The sequence below is a fragment of the Dasypus novemcinctus genome, chromosome 2 (assembly GCF_030445035.2).
Source record: "Dasypus novemcinctus isolate mDasNov1 chromosome 2, mDasNov1.1.hap2, whole genome shotgun sequence".
In the NCBI taxonomy this organism is placed as follows: domain Eukaryota; kingdom Metazoa; phylum Chordata; class Mammalia; order Cingulata; family Dasypodidae; genus Dasypus; species Dasypus novemcinctus.
The window spans coordinates 186476966-186492956 of NC_080674.1; the positions used below are offsets into that span (position 1 = coordinate 186476966).

At 38.0% G+C, this 15991-nt stretch overlaps 1 protein-coding gene across 5 annotated transcripts in view; it reads left to right on the top strand.

Annotated features, from left to right (window-relative positions):
- The window catches only part of SIMC1 (SUMO interacting motifs containing 1), a 93528-nt gene that overhangs the window by 46971 nt on the left and 30566 nt on the right, over positions 1-15991 (top strand). For all 5 annotated transcript variants that reach the window (XM_058282467.2, XM_058282475.2, XM_058282470.2 and 2 more), the window contains 2 exons: positions 5188-5343; positions 6759-6887. In XM_058282467.2, the coding sequence (XP_058138450.1) occupies positions 5188-5343; positions 6759-6887 (285 nt within the window). The remainder of the gene's footprint in view (positions 1-5187; positions 5344-6758; positions 6888-15991) is intronic.

Sequence of the window (15991 nt, forward strand, 5' to 3'; positions counted from 1 at the left end):
CGTTCACATTTGCATTCCCTTATGTCCTTACCTAAATTTTGAGAATGGTTTTCATAAGCAAATATTGAACATTGGCTATTGTAACTCCACTAACAAAAAAGGAGGAAATTTCATTATGGTTTGGACATTTGTCAGCTTCCGCACCATTAGTATGCATACCCATTTCCATTTCCCTGTATGTGGCATTTTATGTAAAGTTTAAATGTTACTGTATTTATAGGGATAGAAAATCAGTAGAGAGTCTACAAATAGTGCACTACAGTGGAGTTGCATCTTAAAATGAAAAATCACAATTTAAATAACAAGAGCAATTCTACCCTCCATTATGTTTTGTGAATAGAGGCGTTGCCGTGAATGGGAGTGGGAGACATGGACCTACTCTATTGTTTTCTCAGGTGCTCTCACTTCCACCTCTCATGGCATGAGCCTCTCACTATACTGAATGTGATTCTTGGGCTTAAAGTGTGCAGTTTGAGGTTTTTGTGGTCTCTAAATGCAAGCCGGGTGTTCCATTTTGTGCTCAATGAATGAAAATAAAGCCATCTGTTCCGGCTGTTCACTAAGAGATGAATGTTAGATTGAAGTGGTGGTTACACAGATAAATGCGTACATTTGTCACAACTCATCAAACACCCATGCAATTTATTGTATGTAAATTATACCTCAGAGATGATTTTTAAAGAGAGAAAGAGATAGTAAGTTAGTCTCCAATATAGTCCCTTTTAAGAAATTTTCTTCTTTTTTGAGGTACTGGGGACTGGGGATTGAACCCGGGACCTCGTATGTGAGACCCCACACTCAATGAGCTGCATCGGCGCCCCTGAGTTGATTTTTTCATTTGTTTTCCTTGATGTTTATGTTTTGGTTTTTTCTAGGAGGCACTGGGAACAGAACCCAGGACCTCCCATGTGGCAAGCAGGTGCTCAGTGATGTGCAACTGCTTGAGCCACATCTGTTCCCCTCTCCTTTTTTTTTTTTTTTAATGATGCATGCAAAGAAAAAGTAGTTCTACAAAATTTAAGAAATACGCTAGTCCCCAGGTGCCTGCTCTTCCTGCATTTCCCTTTGTCCCATGGGTAACTACTTGAAACTATTTCTTTGATTCTTTTGATATTTACCCGCATATAGCTAAATAACATGCTTGTGTTACTTCTTGATTTTTCCTTGTTAGCCATTATCTATTGACTTAACACATGTAAGATGAGGAGTTAGCTCTTTTTCCTCCCTACCCATCCCTCACACACGTACGCACATTTCCCAGCCCCGTAGTATTAATGTAGTTATATCATAATTTTGTTTAGATCAGTATTCAGTGTTTCTCTTGCTATGACTATGTATGCTATCAGAATTAAGCCAAGTAGTAAAGTATCATTAATTTTTCCTTTCAGTCATACCTTTTTATATTCCTTAGAGTTGATAATTATTTTTAGTTTCTTCGTTTTCTCTGTGCGTATTGGAAGTCAACCCCATATTCTCTGCTACTTCATCTAAATCTCCTCTCAAGATGTTTATCACAGTAGGTTTTCTGTCATTTTCTTCTTCAGGAAATCTGTCATGGAACATTTTGACCTCCTTCAATCTGGATTGGTTTTTCTCTTTGCCACTCTTCTTCACTGTAAATGGGAGAATTTGCCTCACCTCTTTCCAGCCTTGGCTCTCTGGTTTTTTGTCCTAAGTCTTTCTCTTTCTTGGTTTACTCCCTCATTTGATAGATTAGTTCCAGTGGTTTCCTAAGAAAGGTATGTGAGAAGTAAAAATTTTGGATTCTTGCATGTCTCAAATACTGTATGTGCCCTCACATAGATCATTACTTTAGCTGAGTATAGAAATTTAGGTTAGAAATAACTATTCTACGGAATTTTGAAGTAAATTTTCCGTTGTCTTCTAGCCTTTGGAATTGCTGTTAAGAAGTTACAAGCTACTTTTCATTGCTGATTCTTTGTTTATGCCCTGTTTATTTTTCCTCTTGTGGTTTATAGAATCCTCTTTTTGCCCCATATACTTGCCGTAAGTCTATCTTTATCCTTTTTGCTAGGCATTCAGTGGACCATTTCTGTCTAGAAACATATCCTTCAGGTCTGAAAAACTGAGTTTTTTAGTTCTTTCATCATATTATTAATTTCCAAGAGCTCTTTATTTTTCTTTAAATGTTCCTTTTTTAAACAAATAGTATTCTGTTCCTGTCTTCCTTTTTCACGGATCCATTTCTTCTCTTATGTCTTCAATGATACTGATACATTTTGTTTTTGTTTTCTCTCTGCATGTCTTTTTTCCCCAAGTTGCTTTTTCTTTGGTTATTTTGATCTCTGTCTCTCATGTTAGAAGCTTTCCTTAGATGTCCCATAACCTTTGGTAGTCTACTAATGTTTAAGGGCGAGAGACTCAAAAGCTGGTACAAGCTCTCAGCACATGGGAAGACTTGTCATTTCTCATCTGCCCTGTAGGTGGGACTGACTGCCCATTTCTTGGAAAATCCCCCCACGTCATTGCCTTTAGGACTTTCCTCTTGGGCGGGTTGGATTTTCAAGAAAAGACTTCCAGTCTCCTCTGTGAAGAATAAAGACCTGCTGCCAGGTTTCTGGAAGCCAAATGTGGGACAAAGCCAAGAGTCAGCATTCAGAATGCATATGTTCACTTAGTGCACTCGTTTTGCTTCAGTGCCTTTACTTCCCAACTGTGCCTGGTGCCCCACAGTCCAAAGACCATCTATTGTGAATGTAATTAGCATCACTGAACTGTATACTGAAAGTAGTTAAAATGGGAGACTTTATGTTTTATGTTTATATATATACACACACACACATTATCATGATGTAAATACATTTTAAGTTTAAGTCTCATGGAACTTTACCACACAAAGAGTGTACCCTAAACTATAAACTTTAGTTAATAATATAATTATAACAATATTGGTTCATCAATTTTAACAAATATATCACACTAATGCAAAATGTTAATAATAAGAAAAACTGTGTGAGGGGTGGTTTATGGAAACTCTGTACTCTTTGCATAATTTTTCTTTAAATCTATAACTGCGCAAAATATAAATAAAAAGAAATTAGCCTGTGGTGTGCAAGGTGGGGGGAAAAGCTTAGGGATCTGAAAATTTCTTAAAACAATTTGCAAATCATGCAACATATTTTAACTTGCCTCCTTTCACATCCACTTCAGAGAAAACTAGTGCTTTTATTTGCAGACCCTATTAAAGAACCTTTTTTTCCCCTGGTAAATAGAGTTGCTCTTAGATTCCTCTACTGCTGGCTTAGGATTCAGCTTTCTCAATTCTACTGTCTGTTAAAATTCATTTCCTTTTCAAGGTTCTAGGCTTAGATTAAACATCATCCTTAAAACATGACATACTTGCTTTATTTACTTACTAAGTGATTACTTTTAATTTTGTAATCAGCATTTCTTAACCCACCACTGAAGTAAGAGGCTACATCTTTGACAATTACCTAAATATAACCACACGTCAAGCCACCATCAATCTGTCCTTTTGCTTCAGTGCATCTCAGATAATCATCATCTTGAAAGTTCATCATTTTCTTTCTTTCCTTTTTATGTGGTTTTATTGCATCTACAAATATTCCTAGAAGTACACATTTTTATTTTAGTTCCTTTTAGCTTTATGAAAAAAGGTATCATGCTGTATGTAATCTATTAGGACTTGTATTTTTCACTTAATATTATGTATTACTAAGATTCATCCATATTGTTGCCTGCCACTGTACCTTATTCATTTTGACTACTATATAATATTCCATTTTGTGAAAATACTTCATTTGGCTCCCAGCTTCCAAAATTTCACTCTGATATTTCCTCTCCTCTTCTCCCATTCCTTGTGCACGAATGCCTTTATTTTTTTTTTTTAAGATTTATTTTCCTTTTTATTTATCCCCCGCCTCTTGCCACTTGCTTGCTTTCCGCTCTCTCTGTCCATTTGCCGCGCGTTCTTCTGTGTCTGCTTGTCTCCCTTTGTCACATCATCTTACTTCACCAGCTCTCCACCAGCATGGACTGTCAGCTCTCACTGGGGCATGGGCCAGCTTGCCTTCGCAGGGTATGTGTCCCAGGGCCTCCCATATGGTAGACGGGAGCCCAATCAATTGAGCCACAGCCACTTCCCTATGCCTTTATTTTTTTAAAAGTCCATTTACTTTGGTTTAGTGGGGTTTCAGGCAGGAACAAAAATTATACATGTGCATTCAATCCATGATTTTTACCTGGGTTACCTGAGTGATTGTCAAAGCAGTTTTAATTACATGAGATGTTTTTACCTTCCTAACTTAAAAACCTAAGCCAGGTGGCGGACTTGGCCCAGTGGTTAGGGCATCCGTCTACCACATGGGAGGTCCGCGGTTCAAACCCTGGGCCTCCTTGACCTGTGTGGAGCTGGCCCATGTGCAGCGCTGATGCACGCAAGGAGTGCCGTGCCATGCAGGGGTGTCCCCCACACGGGAACCCCACGCTCAAGGAGCGCGCCCCATAAGGAGAGCCTCCAAGCACAAAAGAAAGTGCAGCCTGCACAGGAATGGTGCCACACACACGGAGAACTGACACAACAAATGACACAACAAAAAGAAACACAGATTCCTGTGCCAGTGACACAACAGAAGCGGACAAAGAAGACACAGCAAATAGACACAGAACAGACAACCAGGGTGGGGGGGAAGGGGAGAGAAATAAATAAATAAATCTTTAAAAAAAGAACACATAAACTATTAAAAAAGAACCTAAGCCATGTATGAAGTGTGACCATACTGCATGTACTCTAAACCTCAGTTATTAGTTTTAATAGATGACACCTAATATGGAGAGCCAACAAGAACTCCCGGGATGACAAGGATCATCCATCCAACTGTCCATCTAGTTAAGGAATGTGTGCTGGTCAGAAAGCTGCATATAATGCTCTTTCATCTCTGAGGTACCTTTCAGTAATTATAATTTCCAGAAACATCTTGATATTTTGGTTAGCTTTTTTAGCCTTATTACAATTAAATATGGGGTTCCAAGTGACTTTTTTTAAATACTCAAAAATAGCCTGGGAACCCAATTTGTTGCTTTTGGGGATATCTAGAGGTCCAAGATGGAGCCCAGGTTCAAGCTGTAGTTTTAAGCACCATACAGCACAATCTTTTGGAGTTGTAAAAGTTAAGCCTTTTCTTTCTTGTCTTTTTCCCATTGCAGGGATGTAATCAAGTGGCTGGTCAAAGCAGTAACTGAAGACAGAGTAACTCAGCTCCCGGATGGGAATCAAACTTCTTCAGAAACAGGAATCGTGAAGGCCAGCAGTAGCCACCCTTCTCCCCAGCCCAACAACTTGACAAAGAACACCAATCAGCTGTAAGGGGCAGGCAAAAGCTATCTTTCCCAGGATTTACTGGGATTTAGGGTTTTAAGAAACAGCATTATATCCTAAGAGCCGCTTTCCCCCAAATCAACAAGTTCTTATAACATAGGTTGATTGTTATTAAAGACCACCTTAGTTTAATTAAAGATTAAACTTCTGATTCCAAAAGTAAAACAAAACCAGGTGCTTCCCCCAAAATTAAGACTTCACTAAGTAAATACAGGTTCACAAAGCAAGAGTGAAACGAGGATCCTGTCCTCCCTTTCCTGGATTCCAAGAGACAGTGAAGGCTTATACCTACTTATCACTTCAGACGCCCACTGACAGTGAGAAGGAGTTGTGGGTAGTGGGTGTCCTGGTGGCCTCTAGACCTCAACGACCTGAGATATCTCCTCCAGTCTGGGTTGAAGAACAACAGTTCAACCTGCGAGTTCCAACAGGTTCCAACAGCAATGTCTCAGAGCAGGGCAGTTCCAGTTACCTCAGACTACTCTAGAAAGAGGTTCAGGACATTTTTTTTAATGGGGTCAAGAGTGGTCTTGGCATTTTTTGAGAAATGCTAAGATTTTAGGGACTTGGGCTGCCCCCACACTTGTAACCTCTGATTCCATGTCAATCATATTATTAAAATCCAGTCACTCTTGACATTTGAAATACAGTATTTGTACCTAAATTCAAAATGCTACATTATGACCTAGTTGCACCAACCTGATTTTCATATAAGACCTATGGCTCGAACTAATTTAGGAAGCTGCCTGCAGACTTTCTGAAAATGGAGCCCTTTCTTCCATCACAAATAATTCATGTTAGAAAAGGCTGATGTCAGGCCAGTCTCACCTTGGTGAGGGGTTACCCAGGTTCTTTCTGCCACATGAACCTGTCTCTCTCCCAAGTTAGGTGTGATGGGAGATAGGGACAGGCTTCACCAGTGGGAGTCCTGAGACTGAACTTTAGAAGATGCTACTAAAAAACCAATAACAGGAGAAAAACATATGGCAAGTCTTTATTTTTTTCTGATCCAAAGAAATTCAAATAATTTTCAGTCATTCTGAACTTCAGTTTCTTCATCTGGAAAATAGGAAAGTTATAGATTAGATGATCCTCGCAGGTGTCCAGGTCCTTACAATTATATGGTTCTATTTTTCAATGCGAAGAGCAACTTGCTTTTGCAGCTCAACCTTAGGTTCTGTGAGGTTTAGATAGTATGATCTGGCAAAAGGGCTTCAGATAGGTAAAATTACTAGATAAAAACATTCTGGTGGCTTAAGTAGTTTTTCCTGACGCAGTGTGTGCTTTACTTTAGTAGTTCTCTGTTCTCAATGTACCTTGGTGGAGACCTCCTCCCAGCCCTCAGGATGGCTGCTTGTGAGTCCCTCCTGCTCACCTGTGTTCTATGTTCTGGACTCAGGATTGTGTGCCAGCTTCAGAGGATGCTGTCCATTGCTGTAGAAGTAGACAGGACTCCCACGTGCAGCTCCAATAAAATTGCTGAGATGATGTTTGGGTTTGTGCTGGACATTCCTGAGAGGAGTCAGAGGTGAGTATTGATTTTTTTTTGTCCTTTATTTTTGAAGAAAACTTCTAGGAAGTTGTTTATCTTAAAACAACTTCCCTATATATCCAGATTGTTCTTAGGAGCAGAACTTTGAAAGACAAAATTCCAAGCAGTAGTTAAATTGGAAACAGAAGGGTGGAGGGATCATTCTTGTCTCTCTAACCTCTTGAAAGAAGGAGTTATTTAGCCAGTTATTATTTACAACTAAGGCATGCTGTCTTGGGAAGAGGTGGGATACTCTAAATGGAGCCTGAATCTCTCTGCCTTATCCATTTGGCTAACAATTTTAGTCATCCTTTAAGACTCAGCTGTTAAGCACCACCTTCTTCACTGACCCTCAGCCAAAAGTCTTGGCATAAGGTAAAGTGTGCCGGAAGATCTTGGTGAATGAATGCTATAGGCACGTCCAATATCAGAGGAGAAAAGGTAATCTAAGAATGCATATAGTCAAGACCTGCAGAATGAGCCCAGATAGTAAGAATAAGGAATTCTGTTTCTCTAAGCGTGCATGAGTAAAACATTTCATTAGGAGAAAACATAGAAGCAGAGCTGTTGGCTAGGACCAATGTCTTCTTCCTTGAACCCATAATTTTAGAATCCAGAAGAAGAAAAATAAACTAGAATGAATATGAGTTCATGAAAAGTTGCTGGTACAGGAAATAAACATTAAAGAGCCATTGTATGGTGGTAACCCTTAGGGAAATTATGTTATATGTTTGTCTGCAGTGCATCTCCATCCCCTAAGCTCCCAGCTGGCAGTTGAGATTATTCCTGTGGAGCTCTAGTATCTTCTTTTAGAAGAAAATGTGCTACTAAATAGTATAATAATGATATATTTAAAAGATCTTGCTAAGATGAGAACAAATATTTGTTGAGTCCCTCCAGTGTTCCAGTCACTGTCATGCACATTAATTATCTCATATAAGGTAACTATTGTCCCTATTTAATAAAAGAGAAAAATAGATGCAAAAAGATGAAGTATCTAGCTCACAGCTACATGGCTAATCAGATTTAGAACACAGATTTAAACCCAGGGCTGCTTAATCCCAAATTCCTGGTTCAAAGGAAGCAGTATGTGGTAGTGATCAAATCAAAGAAAGTGCAAATAAATGTCATGTTTGCTCTACTACTCTGTCAGAACTTTTGTATATGGGTCCAACTCCCATGACATTCATATTAGCCTTCTGGTAAGAGGTGAAAATCTAAGAAATAGTTCACTATAAACAAATTTGAACTTAAAGTAGACAAAAATAAGTTATAAAAAACCTGACCCTACTTTGAAACTCTCTCAAAAGGGGCAAATTGGTGACCCATTCAAACAATACTAGAAGATGTTTTATTCAGTCTTTTCCTTGGTTTATTTTTAATTTTTTAGAGTTATAGTTTATATCCAGCAAACATAAACTAATTTACATAAGTACTCCATTTGATGAGTTTTGACAGATGTATACATCTGTGTGAACTAAACGCCCATCATTTCCCAATAGTTCATTGATAGCATATAGAAATCTAAAAGCTTGGGAAATTAACTCATTACTTCTAATAGGGTTTTTTTATAGCTTCCTTAGGTTTTCTATATACATAATCATGCTACCTGCAAATGGAGAGAGTTTAACTTTTTTCTTTCCAATATGTATGCCTTTTGTTTCTCTTTCTTTCTTTAAGGCATGGCTGATACCTTCAATTGAATGTTGGTGAAGTGCTGAGAGCAGACTTCTTTGCCTCATTCCCAATTTTAGGGGAAACACATTTCAGTGTTTCACCATTAAGTATGATGCTAGCTGTAGATGTTTTAGAGGTCCTTTGTCCAATTAAGGAGGTTTCCTCCTATTTCTAATTTATTGAGTGTTTTTATGAAGAAGTAGGTATTGAATTTTGTCAAATGTATTTTTATAACCATTGAAATATTATTTTTTTTCCCTTTATTCTGTTGAAGTGGTGAATTCCATTAATTTATAACACTAAACTAACCTTGCATTCCTGGGATAACACCCTACTTGGTTGTGGATATTTATCTTTTTTATAAATTAATGGGTTCAGTTTGTTAATATTTTCTTAAAGGTTTTTACATCTATGATTATTAGGAATATTGGTCTATAATTTTATTTTCTTATAATACTCAAAATCATTCAAATTTAAAGAAATAAAAATTTAAACTGAGATACTTCTCACCTATCTGGCAAAAAAAAATTTTTTTTTAAAGATTTATTTTATTTATTTCTCTCCCCCCCCCCCCCCCCCCATTGTCTGCTCTCTGTGTCCATTCACTGTGTGTTCTTCTGCATCCACTTGCATTATCCAGCGGCACTGGGAAACTGAGTCTCTTTTTTTTGTTGTGTCATCTTGCTGCGTCATCTCTCCACGTGTGTGGTGCCACTCCTGGGCGGGCTGTGCTTTTTTCACGCAGGGCAGCTCTCCTTGTGGAGCGCACTCCTTGCGTACAGCAGCACTGCGCGTGGGCCAGCTCACCACATGGGTCAGGAGGCCCTGGGGATCAAACCCTGGACCCTCCATATGATAGACGGATGCTCTATCAGTTGAGCCACGTCCACTTCCCCAAAATTTTTAAAGTGCAATAATACACTCCATTAGCAAGGCTGCAGAAAAATAGATATTCATACACTGTTAGTAGGAATGCAAATTTGTAAAACCTTTTGTAAGGAAATTTTGTAATTTTTTATTCTCACTTCTAGGAACTTACCCTGAAGATAAACTTCTAACAATAAAAAAATGTATATGCACAAGGTACAATCACTACAATATAGTTTGTAATTGCAAAATATTGGAAACAACTCAAATGCCCATACTTAGGAGAGTGGTTGAATATCTGTGGTACATCTACATGATGGAGCAGTAAAAAAAATTTTTTTTTAAAGTCTACAAACTGATTTCTAAGATATATTAAGTGAAAAAAGCAAAGTACAAAAAAGAGTGCATATAGTAAACATATATACATACCTTTTTATAAGAAATAAAGGGAAATAAAAATATATACATGATTCTGACCATTTGTGGAAAAAAAAGATTAACCACACACTAATCAAATTGCTTACATACCAAGGGTGGGTAGGAATGGGGTAGAAAGGAGAAAAGAAATCGGGCTGAGGGTGGGAGGTGGGTTGATCCTTCCCTGGGTACAACTTTTTCTATAGTTATGACTTTAGACTCTTTACGACCATGTTGCATTTTCATGTACTCCAAAAAGAAAAATGATTTTCAACAAGGAAGAGAGGACCCTAAAATGGAATACAAGCAGAAACAAATTATTTTAACTGTTTAAATAATATAACCACACTGGTGGGAAACAAGGGGGCCAAACAAGCCCAAATAATGTTTTATTTAAACTTTTTATTTTGAAATAATTATAGAAACTTGAGAAAATAATACAGAGTGTCCTGTGTACCCTTCACCCTATTTTACTCAGTGATAATATCTTACGCAACTCTAGAACCATATCACAAAGAAGAAAGTGACATGTACAATCCATTGACCTTCCTTACTTAGGTTTCACCAGTTTCACATACTCTCATTTTTGTGTAATTTCATCACATGTGTAAATTCATATACCTATCACCACAATCAAGCTAAAGAAATGGTTCATCACTGTGGGGGTCCCTTGTGCTACCCTATTATAGCCACAACTTCCTAACCCCTGCCAAAAGAGGAACAGAGAGTTACTATCTCTGTCATAGTAACTTTTAAGCAAGTCTTTGGACTATATGCCCTCAGTCTAAAGAAAAAATGAACTGTAGTAGTTTTCTTTGTCACGGAGGTATAATTTACCCTCTATACCTGTATATTTTAGGACTAAACAAATAAATATATTGTGGATAATGGGAGCTCAATTTCTCATTGCTAGAGAAGAGAGTTACACATGAAAAGGGAAAAGGATAGAAGGAACCCTGTGGTGCTGGGATTGGAGGTATTGATATGAACCATAGTTTCTAAAAATAGAGATAAATAGATATAGATGTATGAGAGTAGATGTATATAAAATATTATATATGCACATATATGTGTATGTATCAATATATTCACACATGTATCTCATAGCTCTGCCCTCTGAGAAGCATAGAAGCAATTATATCTCAATAGCAGTGAGTCCACTTAGTGCCTACATCTTTGTTTTAAATACCATTTTCCATTAAAAGGAACCTGGACTCCTTGGAGAAATAGCTGATTCCAGAGCTGGGGCAGGGAAAATACAAGATGAGCCTAGAACATCTTGTGTCAAAAAGTAGAGACCTTTTCAAAGAATGTTCAGGACATATTGAAAAGATACATGAAGTGGTATATGGGAAACTTGTATTTTATGCATGATTTTTCTGTAAACCTACAACTTCACTTTAGAAAAAAAAAGACACATAAGCCAACTTAAAGGGGTTCCTACTGACCAAATCTGGGATAATTTGGGCATGAAAATAAATATTGATAATAAAGGATTTTAGTCCACTGAATAAACTAAGAATCCATGATTCTTTTCATATGATGCACCAGTAACAAAAAAAAAAAGTATTCTCTGCAGTACTCCTGCCAAAAGTGTATGACCTTAACCTAATCTTGAGAAAACATTGTATAAATCCTAAATTAGAGACATTTCTATGAAAAGGCTGGCCTGTGCTCTTCAAAAATATAAGTGTCATAAAAGACAAAACAACAAACTTCCAGATATAAGGAAACAGGAACAAACAACTGAATGCAGTAAATGATCTGAGCTTTTTTTTGTGTTCTGATGCTATAAATAACATTATTAGGACAATTGAAAAAATGATTAAAGTATGTAGATTATAAAATAGTCTTGTGTTAATTTCCTGATTGCGATCACTGTACTTGGTTACCTAAGAAAATATCCTCATTTGTAAGAAATATACAACTGAAGTATTTAGGTATGTAGGGATATCATGACTGCAACTTACTCTCAAATAATTCAGAGAAAAAATAGACAGGATAAAGATATGATAAAATGCTAATATTGGAGAAATCTGGGTAAAATATATGAAGGGTATATGGGAATACTTTGTACTATTCTGTAAGACTGAAATTATCAAAATAAGTAAAAAGAAAAAACTAATTTTTGTAAACAGTATATACCTGGGATTTGCTTTTTTTATGCAATCTGATAACCCCTGTCTGCTTTCTTTCTCTTTTCTTTCCCTTCCTTCCTTCCCTCCCTCCCTCTTCCTTCCAACACTTTTTATTTTGAAGTACTTTCAAACTTAGAGGACAGTTATGAAAATAATACATGCCTCATACATAGAACTCTAACATACCCCTAACCCTTATATATACTCAGATCCACCAGTTTTAACATTTTGCCACATTTGCTGTATCATTCTATCATCTCTGCCTTCCTGTCTGTCTGTCTACATGCCTATTTATCAACATATATTCTGAGCACTTGAGTATAGGTTGTATACTTCAGTCTCCTTGAAAACTTAATACTGCCATGTACATTTCCTAAGAACAAGGTATTCACTTCCGTAACCACCTTAAGTGAAGTTACCAAGTTCAAGAAATTTAACATTGATAATAATATTTACAGTCTATAGTCCAATTTTTTCATTTGACTCAATAATGTGCTTTTGAGCCTTTTCTCTTCCCTTGCTAGATTCCATCCAGTATTATGTATTGCATTTAATTCATTGTCTCTTTAGTTGCCCTTTCTTTTTCTTCTTAAATATGCAAACATATATACAACACACAAACTTTTCCGTCTGTCACTCCTAAGCATACCATTCAATGGGATTAATCACATTCACAGTATTGTAATACCCTCACCATTTTCCATTGTTAAAACCTTCCCATCTCCCCATGCAGAAATCCTGTACCCATTATCCATTAATTCCCCATTCTCCCTGCCCGCTTCCCCTGGCAACCTGTATTCTAGTTTCTCTGTCTATGAGCTTGCATAGTCTCCAGTGTTTTCTTTGTAGTTACCACAGGCTTAAATTTAGCAGCCTGAATCTCTAACAATCTCATTTGCTTTGATACCAATTTAACTTCAATAATATAAATAAACTATGTTCCTATATCCTTCCATCCCCCCACCTTTATGGAGTTCTTGTCACAAATTACATATTTACATACTATTAGCCCAAAACCATTGGTTTATTACATTTTATGCATTTGCCTTTTAGATCCTATAGGAAATAAAAAGTGGAGTTACTGGCATTTATGTTTACCCATGTAATTGCCCTCACCAGAGATCTTTATTTCTTATGTAGCTTCAATCTACTGTCTACTGTCCTTTCCTTTCAACCTGCAGAGCTCTTCTTTAGTATCCCTTGTAGGGCTGGGCTAGTGGAGACAGACTCTCAGATTGCCTTATTTGGCAATGTCTTAATAATCTCTCCCTCATTTTTTTTTTTAGGATTTTTATTTTTTATTTATTTCTCTCTCCTTCCCCGCCCCCACCCCCTGCTCTTTGTGTCCATTCACTGTGTGTTCTTCTGTGTCCACTTGCACCGGGAATCTGTGTCTCTTTCTCTTGTGTCATCTTGCTGCATCAGCTCTCCATGTGTGGAGCGCCACTCTTGGGCAGACTGCACTTTTTTTGCGCGGGGCAGCTCTCCTTACGGGGCGCACTCCTTGCACGTGGGGCTCCCCTATGTGGGAGCCACTAGGAAACAGTTTCCTCACAGTCTTGTGCACTGCAGTCTTGTGTGCCCTAGGCAGCGTAACTTTTTTTTTTTTTTAATGAGGTACCAGGGATTGAACCCAGGATCTTACATGGGAAGAATGCACTCAAACACTGAGCTACATCCACTCTCCAATGAGAGTTGTTTTTTCCATTTGTTTATTTTTAGGAGTTACCTGCAATCAAACCTGGGACCTTGTGGAAAGCAGGTGCTCAACCATGTGAGCTACATCCACTCTCCCAGGCAGCATAGCTTGACTACTTTCCCACAGTATTGCGTAGGCAAGCTTGGTGAACCACCTTCTACGTGTAGGGCAAATTCTGAGACAGCCCAAGTCCCTTCAGCCACTACCAGATAGATTGGGCCAGACATACATGTATCCTGTATGTGCATGAGGGTTACTCTGCTCCCTCTGGTACCAGGACCAATGATCCAAGCACTGGCCATCTCCATGCAGAGCCAGAGAAGGGTGGTGGAAAGGCCAGCTGAGGCACCAGGAGATCTTATCGCTTTTAAGAAACCTTTTTCATGGTTTCAACAAAAGCTTACAAAACATAAAAAGAAACAGGTCTTTTGTCTCTGACTGCTTTATTTATACTTGCAGCAGTTTGATTATGATACCTAGGTGTGGTTCCTGCTTGGGGTCTATTGAGCATCTCAGAACTGGGAGTTAGTATTTTCATCAAATTTGGAAATGTTTTAGCCATTATTTCTAGTTTGTCCCAAAGTCTCTTATCTTCTGAAAATCCAGATACATATATGTTAGACTGCCTAATACTGTTCCACAGATGACTGAGACTTTGGTGGGATTTTGTTTGTCTTGTCTTGTCTTTTTTTTTCTTTATCTATTTCAGCCTGGGTAGTCATCAAATAACCTCATCTTTCCTTTGGCAATGCCCATTTTGCTGTTAAGCCTGTCCATTTTTTTTCAATTTTTACCTTATTTCAAATATGATATTTTTCCAATCTAGAGTTTTTATTTGCCTAAATTTTATTTTTATTGAGGTGAAATTCATATAACAGGGAGTGGATGTGACTCAGGCTGTTGGGCACTCACCTCCCATGTGGGAGGTCCTGGGTTCAGTCCCTGGTGCCTGCTGGAAAAGACAAGCAAACATTGAGCAGACAAGAGAACCACCTGGGGCAGGGGCATAAATAAATAGAAAGAAATTTGTATAACATACAAGGAACCCTTTTTAAATTGGTGTTTAGTGTATTCACAATGTTATGTAACCCACCAGCACTCTCTAGTTTGAAAACTTTTTCATCACCCCAGAATTAAACCTTTTACATATCCTTTTAGTGATCTCCTTTTTGCCTTTATGGAATTGCTTTTTCTGGATATTTCATATAAAAGAAACCATACGTTATGTGACCTTTTGGATCCGGCTTCATTCGCTTCATTTCAAGATTCATCAAAGTTGTAGCATGTGTCAGGACTTCATTCCACTGTATGTATATACCATAATTTGTTTATCCATTCATCCACTGGTGTACACTTGGGCTTTTTCCACCTTTTGGTTATTATGCTAATGCTACTAAAATCATTCATGTACAGGCTTCTGGGTGCACATGTTTCCATTTCTCTTCAGTATGTACCTAGGAATGAAATTGCTGGTCATATGGTAATTCTATTTTTAACTTTTTGAGGAACCACCAAATTCTTTCCACAGTAGCTGCACCATTTTATAATCCCACCAGCAATGTACAAACATTCCTATCTCTGCATCCTTGTCAACATTGTTATTTTCCATTTTTGTTATATATACATATATATGTATGTGTATGTATATATGTATAAATACACACACACACATATATGTATATAAAACTTAGTGGGTGTGAAGTGATATCTAATTGTGGCTTTGGTTTGCATTTTCTTTTTTTAACATTTTTTTTTCTACCCCCCCTCCCCGCCCCATGTCTGCTTTCTGTGTTCATTTGCTGTGTGTTCTTCTGTGTCCGATTGCATTCTTGTCAGCGGCACTGGGAATATGTGTCTCTTTTGTTGCGTCACCTTGCTGCATCAGCTCTCCATGTGTGCGGCACCACTCCTGGGCAGGCTGTGCTTTTTGCATGGGGTGGCTTTCCTTGCAGGGTACACTCCTTGCACGTGGGGCTCCCCTGTGTGGGGGACACCCCTCCGTGGCACAGCACTCCTTGCGCGCATCAGCACTGCGTGTGGGCCAGCTCACCACACAGGTCCTGGGTTTGAACCCTGGACCACCCGTATAGTAGGCAGATGTTTTATCAGTTGAGCCAAATCCACTTTCCAGGTTTGCATTTTCTTAATGACCAAGAAAGTTGAACATTTTTTCATGTCCTTTTTGGCCATTTGTGTATTTTCTTTGGAGAAATGTCTATTCAAGCCAATTGCCCATTTTTAAATTGGGTTTTTGTCTTTTTGTTGTTGAGAATTACGTTTAGTTCATTTTTATAATCTCCATG